Source organism: Pyrgilauda ruficollis, unplaced genomic scaffold (assembly GCF_017590135.1).
Source record: "Pyrgilauda ruficollis isolate IOZ18807 unplaced genomic scaffold, ASM1759013v1 scaffold8, whole genome shotgun sequence".
NCBI classification, from domain to species: Eukaryota; Metazoa; Chordata; class Aves; order Passeriformes; family Passeridae; genus Pyrgilauda; species Pyrgilauda ruficollis.
In genome coordinates, this window is record NW_024529932.1 from 4,397,969 (window position 1) to 4,423,286 (window position 25,318).

A 25,318-nucleotide genomic window follows, 5' to 3' on the forward strand; every position below is an offset into this window, starting at 1 on the left:
CTAAATTGTGTTCATGAAACTTTAAAGGTTCATTTTTTGTTGTTGCCCTGAGCTGTTCTTTAGCTATTCTGTAAAGAAAAGCAAGAAAAAAGCTGATAGGAGGACTTTAGAGTTTTTGAAGACAGAAGTAATCTTAACCTCAGTAAAAAATATGTAAGTGAACTTCTAGTAAACCCATACATTTGGATTTTTAGAAAATCCACACACAAAAACCGCAAACCAGAAAAAATCTGTACACAGAGTCCAAGCATGGAAGACTTCACTCTCCAAGGTGACTACTTCTGAAAAAAATGAGTGAGTAGGAAAAGAATGTTATAATTGCAACTGTATTGCCACCTTATCTGTAAAGGATATGACCAAGCACACAGTAGAGTAAGTGCAAAGTGAGGCACTTAGGGACGAGAAGTCGACAGCACTGATATCAAAAGGCGGATAGCTGAAAAGCAGCAAGCCACACTTAGCCTTTTCTGCCTCTCAGACATTTAAGTTGGGTCAATTCCTCAGTTTTGGGAAGGCTGAGGGCAAAAATGGGCAGCTTCAAGTTTTGTTTTAAGTTAGTTGACTTCAGGACATCTGACAGTGATGTCTGCCTTCCACCCCCACAAAGAAATGCATATCCACGTGCTTAGTGTTTGCAGTGCTTGGACATGAAAGGTACTTCAAGCAGAGAGAGACCTCCATTATTTTCTTAGGATTGTAGCATTTCAGAGAGGCATGTGATGTTTAGCACTGATATTTTTGATGGTATTTTCTAAAGGTGCTTGCTCTTTTTACAGTGGGCTCACCCTGACTGGACATTAGGTGCCCATCAAACCTACACTGTTATTCCATCTTGGAGCTGGCTGGCATTGGCCCTGTAGGAAAGCTACATGGGCAGCTTCTCCTAGAAGCCACCCCCATAGCCTCCTACTACCAAAACCTTGCAAACCTAATATCATTATAGGTAGTCTTTGAAAGAAGTTTAGGAGTAACAGTCTCCAAAGTGAAGGCTAGAATGGATTGTCCAAGTGATTTTAGGAATCAAAGAAGGAGCTGACTTTTCTGCCTTAAGACACTGTTAATGAAAAAAAGAAAATGTAAATCATGTTTGCTTATCATGAAAAGGAAAAGCTTTGTCCTGCTTTTAGCCATACGACTTTAAGCACCAACTTGAAGAGGATTCTGTGGATTTAGAGTGGAGAATTTGGCCCCAGAACTCTACATATGATCTGTGCGCTGCAAATGGGGGCTGACTGAAGCTCACAATGTGTCCTGGCCTCCATCTGTTGCTGCAGGGTGGTTCTGCCACGGGTACAAGGTGCTGTGGCAACAGGGGCAGACCTGTGTGCACCTGCCCTGGGCACTGCTGCTGCACGCTGGCTGCAGGTGCTCCTCCATGCAGAGCTCTGGGACACGGGGTTTGGCTGGAGTAGTGTGCTGCCAAGCCAAATCACAGCCTGTAACAGCAGTGTTTCCTCAGGGCTTTGGCGAGGGCCATGCGTCCATGGGTGTCTGTTGATGTGGCTGCTAGGCTGGCTTAATAATTTCCCAAACCACTCATTCCCAGCCGTGGTCATGCTGGCCCATCTCTGGCTCAGCTGGATCAGCTCCACTGTTTGGATCCATGTGTTGTGTGAGCTGAAAGAAGTGGGGTGGTGTGGGGGGCACTGTCAGGTCCTGCCACTGACTGGTGAGGCAGGAGCTGCTTTAGCCATAGTCAGCACCAGGACGTCCATGGGGCTGCTGCTGAAGGTGTATGACACTCTCTTAACCTTTCCACATCCAGGCAGGATAAAAAACTTGCAGCTGCATGTGAGCTGAGCTCAATACCCCATCTTCTCATGGACTGGGGAGCTGGCTGCTCTCAGTATGCTCCAAGTCAGCCTTGCAGGGCCACATATCCAAGTACATTTGATGCTTATCAGGTGAACTTTTGCTGGATAATGTCAAATACAATTTATAAAGAGGGAAGGTTACTCTGTGGCTTTCACATGTGCTTTGGGAGTACCTGGAGGAGAGCTTGTTGGACTAAAGAAGGCCTGGAAGTGCTACACCATGGCAGAACATAAGAGCTCAGCTTCTCTGAAAAGCTAGCTGTTGCTGAGCCCTCAGCAAGGACTTGGTACTCCTTAAATCCTGGCTGTGTGCTGCAGGAGTCACCTCTGACAGGTAACTTCTGGCACTCCCAGCCTGCAAGTGGCACAGGCAGCACTTCTGTCTTCGTCCCCCTGTGGCTTGTGCCTGGTGACCCTTTGGTGTCCTCGTGGTGGGTTTTTATTAAAGCTGTGCTGAGTATTTACAGTAAAATGTAAAAGAAGTGTGGTTTGGGGTCTATTTCAGCTGGATCCGAAGTGATTAAGGAGCAGTGTTTGTAGACGCTGACTCTGCAAAGAAAATGCTGGGTTTTTTGGGTTTTTTGTTTTTTGTTGTAGTGTTTATATGCCTCAGACACTTCCTTGTGAAATGCTCCAGAGATTTCCTTTGATTACATTGCCGCTTCATTATCAGTAATGCCTGTTTGCCTTTTAAATTAAAAAGACCTCCTACTCTGACCTCAGAGTAAAACATTCCTGCAATCGAATGCTAGATAACAAAAAATAACATCTCCTCTTTGTGGATCGAAAGAGGGAAGCCAGCAGAAAGCCCCTCGTTGCCACTTTGGAGGAGGGCAAATCCTCTGTGATGTCTCTGAAGCCAGAGGATGGAGACACAATTGCTCTCTGTGCCAGTCGGTCCTTCCTTCCACAGCCCTGGGATGTTCTGGGTGTTTGAGCATAGAGTTTTGCTGAGCCCTCAGCCTCAGTGTCACTTGCATTTGAGATGATTTGCATGCTTTAATTTTGAATTCCTGGTCTGAAATAATGTTGTTTTTAATGTTCTCCTTATGCCAAGCCCATGAGCCTGTGCTAGTTATGTCTCTGCCCACTGTATAACTTCAAACAATTCTAAACTTAAAAAACCACATTGAACCGAGACCTGGGGTGGTTCTGGGGGTTGCCCTCATCCAGCAGGGACTATCTGAGGAAGAACAATAGTCTCCTCTGGCCAATTACAGAGGCGTGGCCACAGTCTCTGCCTGCTGTAGGGTTCTTGCTCTTTGTCTGCCAGCACTGTGATCGATGCTGTAAGCCTTTAAGCAGTGTTATGTCGCATGAAAGGTTAGAGATGGAACTTGTGAATAAATTCTCAGGAATACCTGCCATGTCCTGGCAGCTAGAGAGGGATCTGCAAGGCCTCTTTGCCAGGTGATACTTGGGAAGAAGCCATTGTGCTTGAACCTCTGATTCTTCTTCAGAAGACACGTAAAGGAGTTTGAGAGCCAAGAGACTGAAATGAAAATCAACAGTCTGCTTGTAAAGGATTTGGTGATTAGGATTGATCAAAGCTGGAGAGGTCTGCTTCAGACCTTTCTTCTTGCTCTTTTTATTTTATGTTGATGTGATTTTCAGTGACAGAAACATGTCAACAAGAAAAAGCAAACTTTTGTGTAAGTTATTGTTTGAAATGTATGGAAGAGATCAATTATTATGTTTTAATTCTAAAATTCAAAAAGAGAGAGAAGAGAACCCCCTTTTGCCCTCAAAATTTAATACACAGGGCAAGATGACAAGGACAGAAACTTCCTAGTCTTTTACCTTGTGTTTAGCCACATGGGATATTTTGCAAAAACAACTTCTCCCCTCCCTCATTCTTTCCCGTCCCTGCTGTTGCAGTGAGAGGGCAGCACATTGCAAGATGTTTCCTCCAACAGGAGAATAATGCAAGCCAGCCAGAGTTTCTCAGGCTGTCTTTAGCAGAGTGTGTGCCAGTGAAGCAAAGAGACTGAACAAGGGTTTACCTGCTGTTTCTTTTGAAAATACATATGGGTAGGAGGAAGGCTGTGGAGTTAAGGACAGAACTTCAGCCTAAGCCTTGGAGGATTTTCTGGTTTAAACCAAGCTGTACAATGATTTATTTACCTGTGGATTTCTGCTGCAGCACCACTGTAGGGTGGAAGAAGCAGTGATGCTGCACCTGCAGGCAGTGTAGTGAGGGCTTTGTAGGTGTTGAGATGATAGGGAAAACAGCTGCAGCTTTCTTGTCCTCTGGGCTTACCCACGGACCCTGAGTATCTGGCACTGGAGAGCCAAGCTTCTGCTGTGAGTTCCTGGCATGTTTTTGGCACAGGGGTGGCAGCTGGGAAATGTGCTTGTGTGCTTTTGTTGTGTTATCTCTAGCAGCCCTGGTAAGGCTTCACTAGGCACCTCAGTTCTTCCTACTGGAAAGGGGAAAAGCAGAAACAAACCAAATAATTTCCAATGTCTGTATCTGACTGAATTCTTCATAATCCAGAAGGGCAGTGAGTTAAAACCAGTGGCAACTGAGTGTGTTTGCCTATTTGGTGTGCTTCTCCTCTGTATCTCCTCTAGCAAATTGTAACAAAATACAAACAAGAATTCAGCTTTTGTAAGAGAAAGAGGGCTCTGAATTTTTTAATTTTTTTTTTTTTTAACTGGGATGTGCATGTGTTTTCTGAGGGAAGATCCAATTTTAAGAGACACCTGCATCCACTTTAACCTTCCGGTCTTTGTGATCCCTGCTTTTGCCACCAGTCAATTAATGGACTCAGGAGGACAGTCTGGGTCAAGCTATACCAAATAGCCCAAATCCTCATTAACGCTAATTAGTGCTCAGTAGATTAATTGGTGGTGAAGCTCATCTTTTTTTAATTACTTGAGCAAATGAGACAGCAGGACCTTGTGGTCAGCTTTGAATTATTCTGTTTGTTTTGATGCATCTCATTTGAATGTGTAAAGCCAGATGTTTGTTGCCTAGATTTAAGGGCTGTTTGCTTTTGTGAGGGATAAGAAGAAGAGAATACAAAAATAAAATGAAGGTCTCCATTGACACCTTAGAGCAATTCAGATAGGAAGATGGAAGAGTCGTTTTATTCATGGAATTGAAAGCATTGTTATGAAATAACATGTTGCCTTTAGTTTACCTTTTGATTTGTCATTCACTTAATGAATTTGTGTGATGTTGCTAGCACAGACTTCCAGGCAGGCAGAAGTCATTGACTCTCTTACGAAGCCATCACAAAGGTATTCCTGGCCTAAGGTATTCTGCACTACTGATAGCAACTAAAACTGATTTTAGCTGACTTGACTAATGATTTTTTTTAAAATCCTTTTTTTTTTTTTCACAGAAACCCTCAGAATTGGGACCTTTTAATAGTTTTTGTTCTAGTCAAGTATTTATTTAGTTCAAAGCATTTTGTCTGTGTCCTTTGTCCTTCATATAATTACAGATAGATGGTGCCTCTCCCTTACCCCCTCGGAGATCGCTGACTAAGCAGCTAAAGCATATTTCACTGTCACTTTCCATGTCACTGACTTCCGTAAGAATGTCTGGGTTTGTGACTTCTTCCATTCTGACAAAATTTTTGAGTTCCTGAATACGAACACAACTGTCCAGTATTCAGTGTGATCTCATCATCTTATCCTTTTGCCTCAGTGCATCTGAAGATGCCATCCTTAGACCCCGTGGGAGTGTTTAGGCCCTGGCTCAGCATCAGTAGAAAGCAGAATTAAATCTGAAAGTCATGGCTAATGCTTGGGATTGATTTACAAGCAGTATTTCTGGGAGCAAGGCCTAACCTGTTGCCTGTGAGGCCAGTGTGGTCGTTACTTTTGCATCAAAGTGTGAGGCAGACAGAGAAGTCTCCACTTTGTTCCCTGTTAGCAGCAGGCAGAAAGCTTTTCTGAAAGCAGGGACTGGTATGAGTGCAAACACTTACTAGCTGAGAAAGCCACTTCACTTTCCTTTCAGGGATTTTACTGGGAGATCTAAGATACCTGCAAGTAAATCAAATACTCATCCAATTCATGCAACTGTGTTGCATTGCCTTCTGTGTATTAAAGATTTGTTTTATAGTACTTGACTGGTCTTGACTTGCAGTCTATTTTGTCATCCCTCATACTTAAACCACAAATGCTCTAATTCTATTGTGAGTTTTCCTTTCTCTGCATAGATACAATCCAATATCATTTCCCAAATGGGAAAATCAGATGTGACTTCAGTTTTGAACTTGTTGATTATAATTAGCAATATCAAAGATAGTGTAGCTTCAGCACTCTTAGAGCTGCAATGTGTCACTCCTGTTCAGAGGTCCCTTGACAGCAGGCTTTCCTCCACACACTGAATGCAGAAGCCTGAGGGGCTAAGCATTACTGGTCTACACTTCATCTGTTGCTGCATGGTAGACTAGCAGATGAAGAATTTTTCCTTGTGAGCTTTTCTGCTGTGGTTAATTCCATTCTCAGGGTAAGAATTTTGTGGCAGATATTGCTTATTTGTCCCTTACAACAAGTATTTTTGATTGGTTTAAGAATCCTTTTTTATAAACACCCTCCTACTGAGATAGAAAAGAGTCTTCCTACGTGTTCTTTGCCTGCAGAACGTGAACTAGTATTGTACTTCTGTCGTTCACAGGACAGCAGTGTGTTCAGACAGTGTTTCACTAAACTGAAAAGTTGCCCAGCAGTCTTCTGCAGTCAGCAGGAGGTTGTACAGTGCATCAGCACTGGTTTGCACATGCACTGGTAGTGGCTGGTGCTGCAGGCTGTCAGCTTCCTGAGCAAGGGAGGTTAAAGGTTAGAGAAGTCTCGTGTCTTGTTTTGTGCCTTCCATTGCATCACCCTTACCTGGTGGTTCTTTGTAGTATGTGTTTTCCATCATGCTGCCTGCTTGGAACAGGCTTGGAACAGTAGAAACTTCTTTCTGTATGTACTTGATTTTCTTACAGCCAACAACTGATCTTGGTTTTTTTAATCACTTGGGTCCTCCAAGATTTTTAGAAGCTTTCATGCTGTAACCCTAGTTTTAATGGAAACCTCTGAGCCTTTCTTCTTTGAACACATGCAGGTCTCCTGAGCCAAGAGTTGTTAGAGTTCATTCGACAAACTCAGTTGGAATCAATACTTTTGCTTCAAAATTTATTATCAACTTTTGTTTTATGTTGAGGGAATACTGCTGACTCCAGGCAGGGAAAGCAACCTGTCATACCCCTTGCAAGTGTGATTCTGTGGTGCCAGGGGAAGGAGAGGAAGAGACCAAGTGTCCAAAAATGCTGAGAGTTTCTAAAGATTTTGAGGAGGAGTCCATAGGTTTTACAAGCTTCTAGTTCAGATGTGTGAGTTTGGGGATCACAGGAAAAAGAGAAGGATTCCACCCTGTCTTTTGTGGACACCTCATTATGCACTGTACAGAGGACTGTGAGCCTGGCTATTACCCTAATGGACTATTAAGTGGAATATAAGCCTGCATGGCTGGATTACATATTCCAGGCATCTCAGAGATTCTTCAGTTACTTTCCTGATTGAAGTTAGCAAACTGCTTCAGTGAAAGGGAGTTGTTTGTTTAAAGCTGTTGTTAGCATGTCGACAGCAGCAGCTGTGCTTGCTGGGATTTCCATTTCATACACCAAATGCATGTGAATTTGTAATCTAACCCAAGAAAGATACCAGCATTGGCATTCAGGTGTGTATCCATGTTTGCAGCATAATCAGTGCAATTGCTCCTTGTGAATGAAGATGTGAAAGAAAAAGCAGGCTGGGAAAATGGAGACACAGTGTAAATGTGGGGCAGATGGGATAAAGGCACTGCAAGGAGCTGTACCAGCAAACGGATCCTTCTGTGCACGAGCTCCATCTCAGTGTCAGGAATAAGGGTGAGATGGAATAAACAGACCAGTTGTGGAGAACTTTGAACCAAAGTAGACTCTAATACCTTTCTGAAAATAATCTGATATTTAAGTTACTTGAGGCTCCAGTGCAATGAGATTTGAAGGCCTACGTTATTTTAAAACCCCATTGAGCTTACTTGGACTCATAAACATAATTAAGTGCTTTGAAAGGTCAGGATCTTAGTCATAATTTTTAAACTTAAACTTAATTTTTAAACATAAAGTTCTTGATGAAACTAATGTTCTGTTTTTTATAAAAATCAAAGTGGAGAGTGCCTCTAATTATTGTTGTAAGTGTACTGTGTTTTTCACCTTAAGTTTGTATTTTCACTCTTTGTAAATTCAGCAGTAATTTTTTTCAGGCCTCTGACAAGAACTGTGTAAACCAAAGAGGTTTTTAGTACAAGAAACTGGATAGCAAGTTTTCTTTCCATATGGGAGGTTAAAATGAGAGCATTCTTTAGAAGGCAGAATTAACTATAGGTCCTACCTTTGGCTGCTTCAGGCCATTTTGCAGGTGTGATAGAAGCCTTCTACCTTGTGCTTAGTGACAATGCTTTGCTCCTTCTCTCTAAGGCAGTTTGTGGATGCTGTGATTCATGTGCATAATACTAAAGAGAAATCTTCTTAATGTTCCATATCACTTGATGTCAGACTTCTGATATGGTTTGTGATAATTTAGAGGCATCACACATTCAGAAATCACAATGATGGTGATATTAGGGATGAATTGACCAAAAGTAGATTTATACAAAGTGTCCTTAGAAAGGAGGAGTTCTCTTGATAATGTGCAGTTTAAAGAAAGAGAACATTCTTTTTCATGCTACAACCACCTTTAGCACTGACAAAGTCAAAGCTGCCAAGTACTTTAAATACAGTTGACTTTTACCTTGAAGTTACCTGGTTACTCACTGGTGTGTTTTCTCTCTTTCTGTCTCCCTCAGCGTGAACGAACGTGACCATTTGTTAAAAAGGCTCGGCAGGAAAACTCCTCCGAGCCTTTTCCGTGCTCATTCTGTCCAGCAAAGCGTGTCACGTAAGTAGCGGCTCACGTCCGCCTGTGTTTCACAGCCTAGCCCCACATGAGGGAAGCCAAGGGTGATTATTTTTTAATTAAATTGTAGGTAGAGATAATCTAGCGCCGAGGCTGAGCTGCCAAGCAAGACACGTACATTTGGAAGTGGAATTAGTGTATCTGGCCCTAGGCAAGGGGAGCTCAAATGTGGTTAATTCCCTGGGATTCAATCACCAGGCCCAAATGAGAGAATCCCAGTATGCAGGTTCTCTAAAGGTAGAATTCTGATAGTCTTAAGAATAGTCTAAAAATCAAAAACTGCGTAAAGTAAACGTTGTGGTAGAGCCTAGCTTTAATAGAAATTATTTCTGTATGAAATTCTTTGTCTGCTGCTGGGAGAAGAAAAGCAACGTCACAACTGGCTACTACTGCTGTTTCAAATAAATGGCATTTCTTGTTGACATAGAAGTCATCCATTTATTTGTCTTCCTCTGTCTGAGGGACTTGATGGGTTTTTGTCAGTGTTTTAAAGAATTCCCCAGTATTTAGAATCATCTCTAGCAGCTCTGTAGGCCAGATGCACCAAAGGACCATGCTGTCTTGAGGGACCAGCGAGTCCAGTCAGCCCTTTCTAGTGAGCAAATGCAGTCTCTCTTGTGATGAACCTGGTGGTATCAGTAGGCTTATTTACTAAATAAAATATCTTTCTCAGTGTGCAGTACTGCTGCACACAGGGCAAGGGGCAGACTCAGGATCTGGGGTTTGTATTGCCATTGCAGTAAGAAGTGACACCCCTGACTGCTTAAGAATCACAGAGGAGTCAAATCTCATTGCTGGCTGTGTCTCCTTCTGTAGCAGAACTGTTATGGCTCGGGTCATGGAGGCAGGGATGGGATAATAGCTGAGGTGTTCTTGTTTTCCATGGGAAATTGGACTAGAAGGGGTGGGACAGTGATGGATCTGGTAGTCTTTGTCCTTGATAGAGCCATTGGAAGTCAAGGAATGTAGGGTCTTTGGCAATCAATCCCACTATGTCTGGGGAGAGAGGCCAGTGAGCAGAGCAGCCCTGTGGACCACATTTCTGCAAGGATTTAATCCTTTGTATAAAGGAGCCAGGGATGCTGATAGCAACATGGCTTTGGGCATTCAAGCATGCTCTTTGAGGAGATTCCACAAGCAATGACTGGCAGAAAAAATCTATAAAATGCACAAATAAATGGCTGTCAAAATAGTCTGCTGTGGAAACTTACCACAGTCTATGAAACCTGTAAAGCAGTGCAGAAAGGAGATACACCAGGAAGTAACTAGTCAGACTTAGTATGTGCTTTTAGTCTCAAAGAGCACATCATCAAGTTGTTAGTAGGTGAACAGCTATTGGGAAAGAAAAATGAGATCAAAATAAACTGTAATTTGGATAACCAGCTTCCCTTTAAATGCAGATGATTAAGTGCTAAATGAGTCAGGCCAGTCAGAACAGGTTACAATCAGCAATCTGTTTTTCACATGAACATAAATTTTGACTGTGAAGCTGTTAGGATTGAAAGATGATTTTTGTTATGTATCCACGACTTCTGTCATCTCTTGTCAAATATTATTTTCCAGTGTTGCATAGCTGCTATATGTACAAGGCCATGTAAAATCCAGGGAACATATGTGCTGTTTTCACAACCCTAAATTGTACAACTGTTTACTAAATGCTAGAAATCTTCAAAGCAAAGAGTTGATGAATAGGGCAGTAGCCTTGACATGCCAGGCTGGTATCTTAAATCACACTACAAGCACTCTGTTTGAAGTCAACTGTTCATATGTTTCCACCAGGCCCTAAATTCCCAGGCTGTGAAGACCAAAAATTGCTTTTGTGACATCAACTCAGAATCTATTGCTTACATATAAAGCAGGAAAATGGTTTGTTTAGTTAGAGCTGACAAAAGCTTAAGCAAATGGATTGCCTTGGTCCCAACAAGGAATGGAAATGGGATTAAATTTCGTAGCACAGATTGTAAAGATGCAGTACTGGGTTGGAAATTGCTTTATTTTTGACAGCAACCATTTCCAAATGTTTTGGGAGGAAGCAATGCCTAAACAGCTTTGTTTGCAGTCACATGGAAAGGAAAAAAATCTCACAGGGAGTTTCTGGTGATCAATGGTGGGAGCAAAGAGCTGACTGAGGTGAGGCTACACAGCCCTGTACAGGAGGCAGAAGCTCACTCTGTGTGTTTCCTTGGCTCTGTGTTGGTGAGCCAGCCCTTCTCCAAAAGCATTAGCAAAACATAAGACCTTAAGGTATGATGGGTGGCTGGAGTGCTTCCATGCAGCACCAGACTCTTGTGGGTCCAGCCCCCAAAGTGGGCAACAGAGCCGCACAGCCAGTGCCATGGGAGTGCCAGCCAGGATTAGTCAAACACCTCCTCTCATTAAAGAAACTGGCTCAGAGTGGCTGCCTTGGAGAGTAGCCCTGTCCATTTGGAAGGGTATATGTCCTTAAAGTAAAACCTTCATGGCTTATTTTCTTGCTCTTTGTTTCTGTGCTCCTGAATTGTGTAGACCTGCCAGAAGCATGAAAGAAATCTGTCTGCTGGCTGTGCTGTCAAAGATCACGTGGTTCCTTTCTACCAGTATAACTTCTGGGATGTTTATGGAAACTTAAAAAAGAAGGAAGTGTGAAGCTCCTGACTTTAGTGGAAGAGTTGCATATGGTTGTCAAGCCCAGGTGCTAAAATAAAACCATCTCAGTGCAATCTTGTAGGCAGTGCTGACAACACTGCTCCCCAGGCGGTGCTCACCTCCTGGTGAAGGTGCCTGGTGAAATTGGTCATTCCCTGTTGCCATCTGCTTTCTGAAACGTCTTAAGAATGAGCAGGAAATGTTACCAGGTTCCTCTCAGATGTGTCTTTGGATCCTTCCCTTTAGCTTGCTGTGTGGCTCATCCTTGAGGGAAGGAGCAATAATGATATCCAAAAACTCTCCCTCAGAGGGTTTGCTGGCAGTGAGGTTTTCCCCAGGTGTCCATCCAGGTTCCTGTCTTTTTTACTGCTGTGACTTTGTGAGAGCAGCACCTCCTTTAGACAAACTCTGTAGATATAAAAGATGGCTCTTGACCTCCCCTTTCCTCCTGCATGCCTGACCTGTATCACCCGTGCCCCCAGAGGATGGGAAGGGTACCCTTCATCCACAAGGAAAGTTCCACAGCATCCTTCCAGGGTGGTTTCCCTCCTGTAACGCCCCTGCTGGTGTTTAGTTATCAATTGTCTCAATATGCTCTTTAAAAATAGAGCTGAGTCTGCTCCCATGAAGCAGGGCTTTGGCAGAGCTCCCCCTGAAACACCAATAGCCATGCCTGAGTGAGGATTACTGCACTTGGCCCAGGCTTCCTGTGCTAGCAAGGAAAATCCTTCTTCCTTTGACAGAATATGGTGATTTCAGAGAGTAAATCTGAATGCAGAGCATATGGTTTGCACCTTATTAATCAGTGGAGAAAAAGCACCTGTCATCTGAGGTTCGTTTCACAGTATGGGGGCTGACAAATAATAAATAATAATAATGTGTTCATGCTGAGGGCTCTAATCCCACCATTTATTCTCCACTAGCAGACACCTTCTTCCTTTCACTTTTCTGCTAGTGCATTTTTATTTGAAAAACAACAGGGGAGCTACTTGAGATGCTTTTTAAACTCTTTTTCCTCTTATCTTTCTTGTGTTTGAAATATAATATACATTCTGTATTTTTTCCAAGCTACATATTTGTTGACTGTTATGTGGCATTGCATATTTTAATACCAATTTTGGGAAAAGAAATAGGAATAATTGGTTTAGAATTTGATGCTGTGGCATCTGACACTTATTTTCTTCTTGGAAATACCAGTAAGTTGGTATCTGAGATTAAGAGATGGGACCATTTGTCAGGAATTCCTCTTGGGCCCTTAAGAAAACACAGGCATGGTTTATCAGAAGAGAAATTAATTACTTCAGTAAGCATTAGTCAAACTGTTCAAGACTTTAGGCAGCTTTCCCTTTCCCTGGTTAAATAGAAGATGGTTGCTGAGTCAAAGCTGAGTTAGCATTCACTTTTTAACTGGTAAATGTGAACTATAACATCACAGCAAATCTCCTTAAAAACTCTGCAGAACCAAATGTTTCGCCTGAGACAGAATTTGGCTGGTCAAGTGATACCACAATGTTGATTTTCATTATGTCAGAGAGAGTTTTGCTTTCCAAGAAGCAATATTTCCTAAAAGATTTTTAAAAAAAATAAAAGGTAGCTCACATCTCCCCTACCCCCTAAAAGTTTTAGGGGATTTGCATCTGGGCATTTTTCTCCAAAGGCAAACAAAAGGATGCATTTTATACTTCGGACTGTATCAAACCATAATGCCACTGCAGCACGAACCAGTGAAATGCTGCAGCAGGCAAGGGTTCTGATGGGCTGCCAGTGACAGCTGCCCTCTTGCTGGCTGGCCTAAACAAATCCTGGGGCAGACAATTTGGGTGTATCAGGGGAGAGTGCAATAAGTAGAAGGCCTCTAAAATAAATTCCTGAAGTGACTAATACTGTAAGCAGTCCTCCCATGAGGAGATCTTCTGGAATAAAAAGAGCCCTCTGGACACTTTCTGGTCCTGGTCTTGGAAGCTGTTGCCGTGAGAGTGCTGTTGAGCTTGCACAACGTTGCCGTTTGTGTTGGAGGCACACCCATGGAGATGGTTGCTGTAGTCCAGCATTGCACAGACCAGAGCAGCCATTGCAGTGAACAGAAAAAGAGTGTGTTAAATTAGAGACCTAATGGGAGACTAGACTCGGATCTACTCATAGAATATCAAAGCTTTAAGAAAACCCAACAGGATGCTTTTAAAATTCAGTAGATTGTCTGATAATATCTGGTACCAGTGAAACCTTAGATTTGATGAGAATGTGAATCTCTTCTTAACAAATGAGCCCCACTGAACGATATTCAAAAGTGCCCCTTTCTTCCACTAATAGAAAGTCTCAGAGTATAAAGGTCCTTCCTTCTGTGGGGGTGAGTGGGTTGTGCCCAGAAAGCCTCAAAGAAACATGCTCTTTCCTTGGGCTGCTGCAGGACAGCTGAACAATAAGGGCCTTGTTCCCAAGGCAGGCTCATAGGTGTGGTTTTAGAACTGGAGTTGGGGGAAAAGTTCAAACTTCCGGAAAGTTCCCTAGTAACTGACAGATGGAAACTTCCATTGTTTTTGGATGGGGTCCGGAAGCAGTCGAAATGTAGAGCTGCTTGGGGAGTGAGGATGGGACTCAAGCATTTGCAGTATTTTGATTCCACAAGGCACAGTCAGCTGCCTAAACAGCTTGAAGTTCAATTTTAATTGTAATGTGAATAGAAAAATGTAATACGAACTCATCTTCCTGTATAGAGGTCTACAGGAAAAGTCTTAAATGAGCTGCCAAATGTTGAGCTTCGACTGAGAAGCTTGGGGGTCACAGCCTTTCCCATGACATACGCACAAAACCCTTGTTTCTGGTAGTCCAGGATGGATGAGGGACATGAACATGTAAGGATACCCCTGGTATTCTTAATCACAGATGATCTTAGCCTGAAATTTCTTGCTGTATTTAGGTGTTTTCTATTGGTGTGAGAGTGGGGAACAGGTTCCTTTGATTGAGTTTTGCATTGGCGTTACGGAGTGCTTGGGCTGTCTGCAGGCCTGTGCCAGCACTGGGAATAAGCAGGTCATGGGAAGATGACGCTCAGGACTGACTTGTGTGGTCAGTGCTGGATTTGCAGTAGTTATGGCAGTTGAAGACTCCATTATGCTGGATGATCTCATGGATAAGTAAATATGGCAAAGCCACCTCAATGCAAATCAGGTAATGGGACATGGGATTCAGTCTTCTAGGGCTTAAGCTTGTGGTCTTTGACCAAGTTGACTTATCCATGGAGAATTTAGCCAAAAACGCTAACAGGATGCTGGCCCTTCACATGGAACAAACCCACTGGAGGTGTTTGTTTAAGTGTGAATCTACCCTTTTTTAAATGAAAGCGTGTTTTGTACATCGTACTTCCTTTGCAATGATCCAGTACGGACATACTTTTTTCCAAAAGGCTGTTTGCACTTCATGAATGTATTCTGTGAACCTTCAGCTACAGGCAGGAAAAACGAACCTGTGCCTCTGTAGCAGTATGTATATTGGCTTGGAACCGCTCAGGGAAAATGAAATGGGATGCTGGGATGATTGGTCGTGTAATCAAATCAAGGTTCCTGCTGTCCTGCAGTCACTTCCATGAGGGATATGTGACTGGAGCAATGTAGATCTGTTTGAATCCCCTCCACTTACTGGCAAAGATTTCCTGTTGTACTTGTGACTCAGGATGTCAAAAATATCCTCTCCTTTGCTATAGTTCTCCATTCAGAATTTTCTGTGGGGTCACATCTGCAAATCTGTCTGCTGTTTCATCATGTTGGCCCTTTAGCTATTTGTGACTGTTTTATCAGCATTGTGGTGTTCTGCAGATGCTACAAAAAACGTCACTTGCCTGTCCACAGTACTTTAAAAGAAATCAGGCACATGGTTATTTTCTTCTGAGTAGTTTCAAGGGAGACCACAGGATTGTGCTAGCTAGCAGGATTAACAAAATAGACACCTCCAGAATGTGTGTTTGCTCTATGCAAAATATAAGTGACTGGCTGAGAGAATCAAGAGTTTCTTGGTGTCATTCATCAGATTTCACTTGAAAAACTGTTAAAAAAAATCTGAGGGGAGTTAAGAGGAAGATGTGAGAAAAATCTGGTTGTGGGCTAGACATTCCCACCTTTCTCCAGAGTAACTGCTGGTATCAAGCAGACTTCAGAGGAGTCAAGCTGGAATGCAAATCTCTACTTCTCTGTTAAGTCTTCAGAGAAGCTCTGCCACTATGGGAGTACTATGGGAGTGTGTTCAAATCAATCTGTAGCTGATTAGGTTAACTCAGAGGGCATTGGTGACTGTGTGCACTGTCCTGGCCTGGGGAGGGGAGCAGAGGGACAGAGCTGGCAGCAGGCACCCTTTCTGTGCCACGTGGGCAATGCAGTGCGCAGCTCTAAGCGTCAGAAGCACAGCACAGAAATTAAGATTGCTGTAGTCTCAATCACATAACTTCTGTGATGCCTAGAACTGTTTCTAAAAGTGGTCTGTGCTCTTGAGCTCAACTCCAGTGACTGATTTCTTTTTTCTTCTTCTGCTTTTTCAGATGGGTATGCATTTTCTCAAGAAGAACACGGTGTTGTTTCCCAGTCACAAGTTGTTCGATCCTACGATACAACCAAAAGAAGAACAGAAATAGAATAAATTATTCTTTACTTGATGTGTGGTGGGAATAATGGGATTTGGATCAATGCATCCACTGTTAACACATTCATGACTAGGTCTGCCAGCAGCAGCCAAAACACCAGAGAACTCATTTCTGTGGCCTTAGCCAAGAAGTTTCTGTATTCTCCCTGCAAACCTTGAGTGCATATTGTGGGGGGGAAATCATTGTTTGACTTCAGTCGCAAAGCTCTGCCTAACGTTTTGTTTATGTTGTTATGAAGCGTTTGACTGTGCTATGTGAGGTGTGAAATTAAAAACAATGTTTTACCACTATTGAAAACATCAGCATAAGGTTGTTCTGAGGGAAAAGTAGAAAATTTATGTTCCATGAGAAATCAACCTTTGCTTAATTGGAACGGGGTGCTGAGATTTCCTGTTTAGTTACACACAGTCCAAGTGCACACGACTGCATGCAGACTTTACTCCTTGTAGTATTCACTGTTAATTAATTTGGCTGAAATTTTCAACAGACCATTCGGTGTAAAATTTTTGATTGCAACACAGTTTGTAGCTAAAAATGCTTATTTGCCTTCTTATGGCAGAATAACACAGGATAGCAATCAACTACCTAGACTATTTCTTGCCCTCTTACAGGATTTATTAGGGTTCTATCTTAGCTTTCTGAAACCCAACTAATAGCTTACTCACACAGCCAGGGTGTGGAAGTCAGAGCTTGGCAGAGCAGCTGTCTCGAGTGCATGGCATTGTACATCAAGATGAACTCAACTAGGTGCCTCCTCATAACGCTTCATGATGTATTTGGATGTGCACTTCAAATGTAGCCAGGGGGTTCCCTCCATGACCCCATTCCCAGTTTTATAGTAGAACAAAACAGTGAGAATTTCAATTTAAAGGTACCATCTTGTCAGATGTGTTGATAAGATGTACATCTGCGTAGGAGGTTGATAGTGTAACCCTAAAGAAGCCTTCCCCATGCCAGGTGGGAGAGGTTTGCAGAGGAGGGCAGGAAGGGGGATTACACGCGTGCGTGCACACACATGGACACACACAGAGCTGGCCATTGTGAAGAGAAGACCTGCTGTTTGTTTGTTCAGCCAAACCAGTCCCTCTTCTAGATCTGATCCATCAACAGGCTTCCCAAAACACTCAGACCCGTGAGCCCTGGAAGGAATGCTGGCTCCATGGCCTTGCTGTGCCACTGGGACAGGCGTGCTACTGCATAGATCGAGATTTTGAAGAAAAAGAAAAAAAAAAAAGCAAAAACTGGGGCATAAGTTAAAGCTGAAAGAGCTCTTAGAAAGCTTATGCTGTCCTCCAGACGAATTTTATTAATTTTAGTCGCCAAGCCACGTTTCTGAACAGTATAAAGTAAATACTGCTGTGTTTAAGCCAGGCTTCATGGTAAATGTATATACTACATCTGTGTATTTAAAAAGTTGGCGTTGTTTTTTGCCCTATTGACCATCATCCAGAATTTTTTATTGATTTGAATATATCCAAAAGCAATTTGAATATGAATGTTTATGTTTAGCAAAGGAGAGGAAAGCTCCAGCCTGACCTACTGGTTTAATCTTCCTTGAGGGTTGCGAGTAAATGCCAGCACTCAAGTGCTATAATTCAATTTCCAGTGCCACCTCAGAAGTTCAGAGTCCCCTTCTATTTTAGAAAAGGCAAATTTTGCTCCTGCAGCACCGGTCAGGGTTGCTCTTGGATTAGGCTGATGGCACAGAGGGAAAAGTCATCACCTTCTTTTTGCAGTGCTAATGAGACAATTATGCAATAAGGAAAACGTGCAAATAATTTTGCCATAGGCATGAATGTCAAGGGGCCAAGTGTGGATGTATGTATTTTCTGGGAGAGGAATTTTGATTAAAGGCACAAATACTAGTGCTGAGAATAAATAAGGGGAGAGTAAACCTGATCCCAGGAGTTTTTAAATCTTAATGCTGATATAACCTGTTAAACACTTCCTTTTATTTAGAAACCAAATCTGTTTAGGAAATGTGTGGTGTAAGCCTCTCCTCAGAACCGCTAATTGTTTCTTCCTTTTGTAAAAACACAAGGAAAATTAACTTCCCACCAAGGCAAAATGAGATCAGCTTAGTCTTTGTACTCTAAGCTACACACCAAACATTGGCATGTAAACAATTTGGAGGCTTTTCATGAGGCTGCAAAAAAAAAAAAAAACAAAACTTTTAAAAGCCTTTGCATAATGAAGAATGGCAAGTAAATGTGTTAAGCAGAGAATAGAAGGGATCCTGGAGTTTTTTTCTGTTCTTAACTTAGGGCAACAAAATTTTGCAGAACATAATGAAAGGTGCTGGGGAGGAGCAGCTGTCATCTGATGTGATTTATTTTATTAGTGCAGACTATGGGCTGTATCATTTTGACCTCCCTGTAAATTGAGGTCAGTGTGTGTCACAAACAAAAACCGTCCCTAGAGTGAATGGTGGCTTAGACTGAGGTGCGTGTGTTGGTTGTCAGCTCAATGGGAATTGCACATGGGATTTGTCACAGGGCTATACAGTATGTGACACTGGGGCTAGTGGGTCAGACTTTATCATCACTGTATGGCCTTAATCTCTAGCTGAGGTAATTCTGTAGAACCCACCCAGGTCAAGACCTGGCATTCTTCTTGTTGTTTGGAGTCATTACAGGAATTAATGTATTGTAATGTGCTGCAGACTGGTGTTGGAGCTGCTTGTCTTGATGAGCAGTGATGAGGTGCATTCGGGTGCTGTGTTAGCAGAAGGAGAATGACAGCTGCTCTGCATCAACAGAATTCCTTGTTCATTAGGGCAAATGCAGGAGCAGTAACAGCAGCCTTTCAAAATGCTGTGTGAAAATGTTATCAACTAGACAGGGTATCGGAGCAGAAGGAATGGGGAATTTCTGCGTGACTGTCCAGACTTAACTGCCGAGCCTTGATCAGAAAAGGCCTTCCTGAGCAGCTCTCTGCACTGACCAAAGGGAGATGGGTTTGGATATTCAGATGGAAGTGGTGATTTTCCTGAATTACATTTGGCTCTGGTTGCTGCTTTTTATAACACCATAATCGCAGCTTGCATAGAAGCTTTAATGATTGCCTAGTAGCAATTTAAAGCTGGTGAGTGGGAGCCTGAGCTGCTCTGAGCACTGCTGAGGAGTCTGTTGACATTTTCTTTTCCTTGACAGGGCTTCAGGTCTTGCTGTAGGGAGCTAGAATGGGAAGTCAGTAATAACTTGTCAAGGAGAAATGGTGAATAACCAATAAAAGTATCTGGGTCAAACTAAGCTGCTAATATACCTAAAAATGTGTGTAGAGTTAACATGAACTATATGGGCTGTAAATTAAGATAACAGTCAAGCCTCGCTAATCTGCAGTTTACTAGACTACACACCCCTTAGTGCATGGCCAAAACTGTGCAGTTTCTTCCCCTGCCTCAGCCAGCAGCTCATAGCAGATGCTGCAGGAAGTCTTCTAAGATTACATTATTTTTTACAGCATGTACTGGAGTGTGTTTGCTGGGAGACAGTCATAATAATAAAGTCACAAATAAAGCAGAGAAAGCTTTATTTATGCGAATATGTGAAATGTGGGAACGTGGTCAGTGGCCACACAGGATGCAACTTGGCCCTCTATGGAGGACCCAGGAGCCTGAGAGGTGCACAGTCCTTACACTGCCCTGTCCTGCAGACTTAGTTTGCTCTTTCGGGCTAACTCACTAAATCTTCTGTTTTCACATTGCCTCCAGTCATCAGTGAAGACTAGTGATACTCTGTTTACATTCTCCCTTGATTTTATATCTGATTACTTAATTTAATCTTTAAATGCTCAGAGGAGTGTCCTCACAGCTCCTATTTGAAGCAGAGCAGGCACTGAGTGGGTGCTTGGCCCTGAGAAACACCTTGGGTTTATCAGATTTCTCATTAGTGTTAAACACTGAGGGTGTTTTACCTTTGTTTTGAATCATCACACGGTATCAATGCCTTAAACTTCAGTCAGGTTGCGGGAGAGCTCTTTGTGTCCTGTTGAGTGTAACAAGAAATGGTGATGTATGAAATACCTGAGGAGTTGGAGAGGAGAATTTGGCTGTGTCTGTGCTGTACCTGGTATATCTGGGTAGCAACTGCTTCTAAAATGTGGCACTGGCCATGCATGTTCCTCAGCCTCCAGACAGCTGGATCCCTTCTGTCCTGTCAGGAAGGATTCTTGCACTCACCTCTTCCCAGTATCCTGTAGGCACCCAAGAGAGGCTTCACTACATTTCAGCATCTGTGACCAGAGCTGTGTGTCCAGAGAAAGCCACAGGACAGGTCAGTACAATAGGTGGCAACAAAATAAATCCATATGGGTACTTTTTCCATATGTAGCAATAAGATTAATGGAGGCTTTGAGCTTAGTTGGCAAATGAAAACCAGAAAGTGCCCTGCGCTGTTGGCCACACAAGTGAATCCCAAAGGTGATCGCTTCTCAATGACCTGCAGGAAACCTAGACAGCCTGACTGAGTTTATCTGGCCAGGAATGTGCTCTTGGATGGGCTGTCTGGAGAGGTGAAGGGACTGGGAAACAAAATAGATCGGCCAAGATCAGTGCTGCTGTTAGAGGTTAGTGAGGGGAGGATTCCTCAGGCATCCGTGAAGAGCTGTGATAAAGCTGATTTCTTTGGTTCCTTCCTGTGGCTCTGGGAAGGGAGCAGGGCTGAGTTGAGAATTTGTGAAGCATTGTTACCTCGTGAAGCTGAGTTTCTCTGGTACCAAGCTGAGTGCTGGACTTAGAATGAGTCCCTGCCAGAAGTGTCCCCTGCTTAGCATACTTTGGCCCTAGCAGGTTGTTTCCTGGGTTATGAAGATTGCTAAACTGTTTACTGGTTCCTCTTTGCCTCAAGGATTCACCAGAACTGAGCACTGGAATTATTGCAGTCCTGACTGACACTCCATCATGGAGAGTTAGTGGGACTCCTGCTTAGGTGTTGCTCCTGGGCAGGTTCCTGTCCCTCAGGCTGGTGCAAGGGGCACCTGGATCTCTTTGTGATAGTGTGTGAAGCCCAGGGGTTGTTTCATTTGGATTCATGGCCTGCTCATGTGTGGTGTGGGCAGAAGGTTAAGGTGGCTGAGTACTGATGTTTATCCAAAGCCTTTCTTTTATGTATGAAGAAGGTGAGATAAGTTCTCCTGAAGTCTGCCACAAGAGGTCCATTCTCCTTCAACCTCTTTGTAGCTACTAAAGAGAAACAGAAGTTGGTAAATGACAAATTCTGTGTGGGCAATCCCAGCTCTGGGCAATTACTCAGAAGTCTAACAATGAAGAAAAGTGTTAATGTATTGCCAAACTGTCACTGTGCATAGCTGAAAGGTCAGCACCCTTGTAATTATGGAGCAATGAAGCCAAGGGAAAAAGCCAACATTAACAGAAAGACATGATTGTTTTAAATTCTAACTACCTTACTGGGTGGTTTTCCTGCGAAGATGTTCCAGATGTCGTCTTGGCATAAATTAATCAATTTCAAAACATCTGCTGGGTTTCTTAGAAAACATGGAGTTCACCAGACAGTGCTTATGCTCTCCTCTGCCCTTCTGGTTGGTATGTTCATTCAGAAGGGGAATGAAGGTGTTTGCTGTTCTTACCATCAAGAGTTCGTAGACTGGAAAGTTGCTCAAAGTTGTTGCTCAATTTTTTTTTTTTTTTTTTTTTTTTTTAAGGGCTTCAGTTATAAAGTAGTGAGGCAGCCAAGCCCTCTGGGACTGTGTACATGTGTGTGCTGGAAGAGTTGTCTGACTTGAAAACCTCCCCCTGTCCCTCCTCCTGCCCCCAAAGTGCAGCCCATTGCACTGGGAGGTCAAATATTCAGCGTCTTGAGTGACAGGATCTTTAACAGCATCTTTTTCATCAGCGAGCCAAGTCACGTGCCCGCTTGTCTGTCATATCTGTACTCGAATTGCTTAAATATTGTTTCAGATGGGGACATTTTAATCTGGATATGCAGAGAGGAGTGATGCTGTGGGGGGATGTTTAATTGGCTCCCAGCAGAGCAGCAGTGGTGTGTGGATTTTTTCCTCTAGAAGTGTTACCATTTTCAGGTCCTATTAATGTCCTCTGGTAGTTTAAATACAGCATTGCATTACAGTGGAGTTTGTTTCCCTCTCAGACTGAATACAAATGAAGGTCATTTATTTGTATTTTTAGAAGGTTCAAAAAACTTAGACAATTTGTAGCTTTGAACAGCATTGTTGACTGTTGTATGTCTGCACAAAAATATTTCCAATAAACCTTTTATTAAAGCAGTCCAGCAGACCGAGGCTTGTTTGTTTTATCCCCCCACAAGCTTTGCAGCAAGAGTTCAGTGTTAAATACATTTGAGATTTAGTCTGCAAAGCTGTTGAATGGATTATTTTTATTTTTTCACAGCCTTTTGGGTGTGTTTTAAGGGCCTGCTCATTAGAGCAAGGCTTGAGTTCCTTTAATAGGTCTCAAATCAGGCCCCAAATGCAAGGCTAATATGGCAAAATAAGAATGGTACTGATGAGCTGACAGCAGATACTGGTATTTGAGTAGTGTCTTCAGGGGCAAAACTATCTTTTTATATAAGCTAGATGGGGAGAGATTCTTCTGCAAATGATACACTTCATCTCACCAAGGCTTCACCCAAATAAAGCTTAGAAGTCTTTTGTCCCAATTAAGTCATGTAGACCACAGCAGGGGAAAATCAAGACCTAAAAACCCTCCCTTGCCTCCTTATTTGCAGAAACAATTGCAAGAGGCTTTTTTAACACTGGGCCTTCAGGCTCCTGAGTCTGAGGGGGAGCGTGGTCTGATAGTGCAGCGAGATGTGCGGTGAGACCATGGCAGCCGCTTCCCTCCAGAGCACAGGGACAGGCTCTCTCCGGCTTCTGCCAGCTCAGGCATGTCACATCTCTCTGTGGTGGTGCTCAGCTGACGCTGCTGAGCTGCCTTGTGTTGCCAGGCCTGGAGAAGTGGCTCTGGAGCTCCCTGGCCTGAAGCAGGAGTGGCAGCAGGAAGCGCCGCACGAGGCTCTGGTGTCCCCGGTAGCGCTGCATCCGTACGCGCCGGGGAACACCTGGCACCGACTCAGGAATGGGACTTGGGTTATGGATGAAGGTAAATTTGCAGAAAAGGTTGGCCTTACTTGGTTTTTGGTGACCATGGTGAACATGGACTGTCAGATCCTTATAGAAAATGAAAGAGCTTTAACAAAGAGATCCCTTTGTCCAAATATTAATAGATGCTGGAATTAAACAGATTTTTTCAGGAACAAAGTGCTATTTATATATAGTTTGGCTAAAATTTTTCCCCCTTAGGGCGATATAACTTGAGGAATAGGATTTTCCTAATAGATTGCCGACAGAACCAGTTTTAAAAGCGTAGAGAGACTTTTTTACAACAAATTGTTTCTGGTTTTTTTTTTTTAATTATGGAGCAGAAAGAAGGTGTAAGCCAAATCTCCCCTCTTCCCTTAACAATTGCTTGAGTACATTTCAAAACATTTTTATCCCAAAAGCCAGACCAATATCTGCTTTTCCTTTGCAGGGAAATCAAAAGAGAGTGATGAACATGTGTATCCCTGTTTTGCTGGAGTAAACTGCTTCTTTCCTGGGCCTCCGTAGCTGCAGCCCAGCTTGCAAGCATATAGCAGCAGGAACTGTGCTGTTTGTAAAAGCTTCTCACACATCTGGGCAATCAATTATGCCAAAGTAAAATTGATGATAAACTTAAATAAGCCTTATTCAGTTGGTGGTGGGAGAACTGGATGCTCAGCCGACTGCTCCCTGCACTGCTGTCTCTTGTACAGCGCACTAAGAGGGAAATGATTCTCAGAATTGTTAAACATAATGGATTTCTGCTTAAACCCCTTATTAGATATATTAGTTGACTAATCACCTCAGAGACTTTCCCTCTAACAGTCTGACAGGCAAGGCTGTGAGAGAGCCTAGTGCTCATGTCCCAGAGCCAAATATTTGGAGCAGCTGCTAAGTCTGTTGACGGCAGTCTTCAGTGCCTCATACCAGAACAAAGAAGAATCAAAGTCCCTAAACCTGTAGATTAATGCTCAAGTCTGAAATGGGAGCATTAAAAAATAAAAGTGTAACTGAGAAAGGTCCGGCTGAGGAATGTTAAGCAAGAAGATTTCAGAAACATAATCCCTTTTAGTGAGTGCTGCTGTGGCAGTACCCGGTGACCAGCCCTCCCTCCAGCACAGCCCCGTGTCTCTTTGAGTTCCCTCAGTATTTGGGGTGCAGCAAGTCCTCAGAAACCCAGAAGGAGCAGTGAGTTTCCTCCTCAGCTGAAATACAGGGCTGCAGAGAAACAAGGCTTTAAAAATCCCTGAAAGACACGGCTGGTTTTTGGCTGTCCATGCTGAGCAAGGAGCTCAGGGACAGATGAGGCAGATGAGGAGCGGGCTGTAAGGGAATGGTGAACAGTGCTGGTGAGACCTTGCTGGGCATGGCTCAGCGGCCATGCCCAGCCAGGACGTTCACCACGAGGAAGTTTGATGGGAGGGAGCTCATGTTGCACTTTTCCTGCCATGACTCTCTAAGGACAGTGGGGTGATGGTCGAAGAGGTGCTCGTGGTTCCCCTCTGTGTTTCCCTTGGTGTTTGCTGCTGCCCCTGTGAGGGTGTCATGTCAGAGTGGTGAGGGCACTGAGCTTCCTGGGTCACACCGAGCAGCCCTCAAGTGAAGAAGCTGCAATCTCTCAGGGCAGATTGGCACTTAAATCCTGCAGCAGCGAGTCCGGGAGCCTCAGTTCTCACAGGCACCTTGTCTGACGGCTCGGCTGGCACTACAGCCTCATCAAAAATGTGCAGCACAGCTGTCACAGTAAACCAAAACTGCTTTGTTGGTCCTGTGGAGCTGCTGGTACTTGCTGGTATCCAGTACAGGCAGCAGAAGCATCCCCCAGAACCCCAGGAGAAAAGGACTGAAGGAAAGGGATTCTGGGCTGGGTTTGTATACTGTGCTGGGTTTGTAACTGTGCTGGTCCATCTCACTCCTTCCTTTCTCCACACTGTGGAAGGAGCTGCCTGTAAGCTCCTGAATACTTGCCTTAGTCCATGAAAAACCACAGTGTGATCCTAGTGCCAGCTCATTTGGATATGCCAGGTATCAGAGCTTGAGCTGCCTATCACTCATACCTGCTAACTAAATCCTGTGCAATGACTGTATGTGTTTGCCCATCCACAGTGAGGGTGAGCTTCAGCTTCAGCTGGTAAACTGAGAGCCTGATGCTGACTGCTCAGTAAATCTACAGCAGTTGCTTTTGGTTTGAGCAATGTAAATTAAGAATCATTTCCCCCCCCCCCCCCCCCCCCCCACACCCACAAAAAAC

At 43.4% G+C, this 25,318-nt stretch overlaps 1 protein-coding gene across 1 annotated transcript in view; it reads left to right on the forward strand.

Moving 5' to 3' along the window:
- Positions 1 to 16,194, forward strand: part of ATP8A2 (ATPase phospholipid transporting 8A2) — a 270,405-nt gene extending 254,211 nt beyond the window's left edge. The window contains exons 35-36 of the mRNA XM_041487339.1: positions 8,647 to 8,738; positions 15,910 to 16,194. Of these exons, the coding sequence (XP_041343273.1) occupies positions 8,647 to 8,738; positions 15,910 to 16,007 (190 nt within the window). The 3' untranslated portion in view covers positions 16,008 to 16,194. The remainder of the gene's footprint in view (positions 1 to 8,646; positions 8,739 to 15,909) is intronic.
- Positions 16,195 to 25,318: the final 9,124 nt, after the last annotated feature.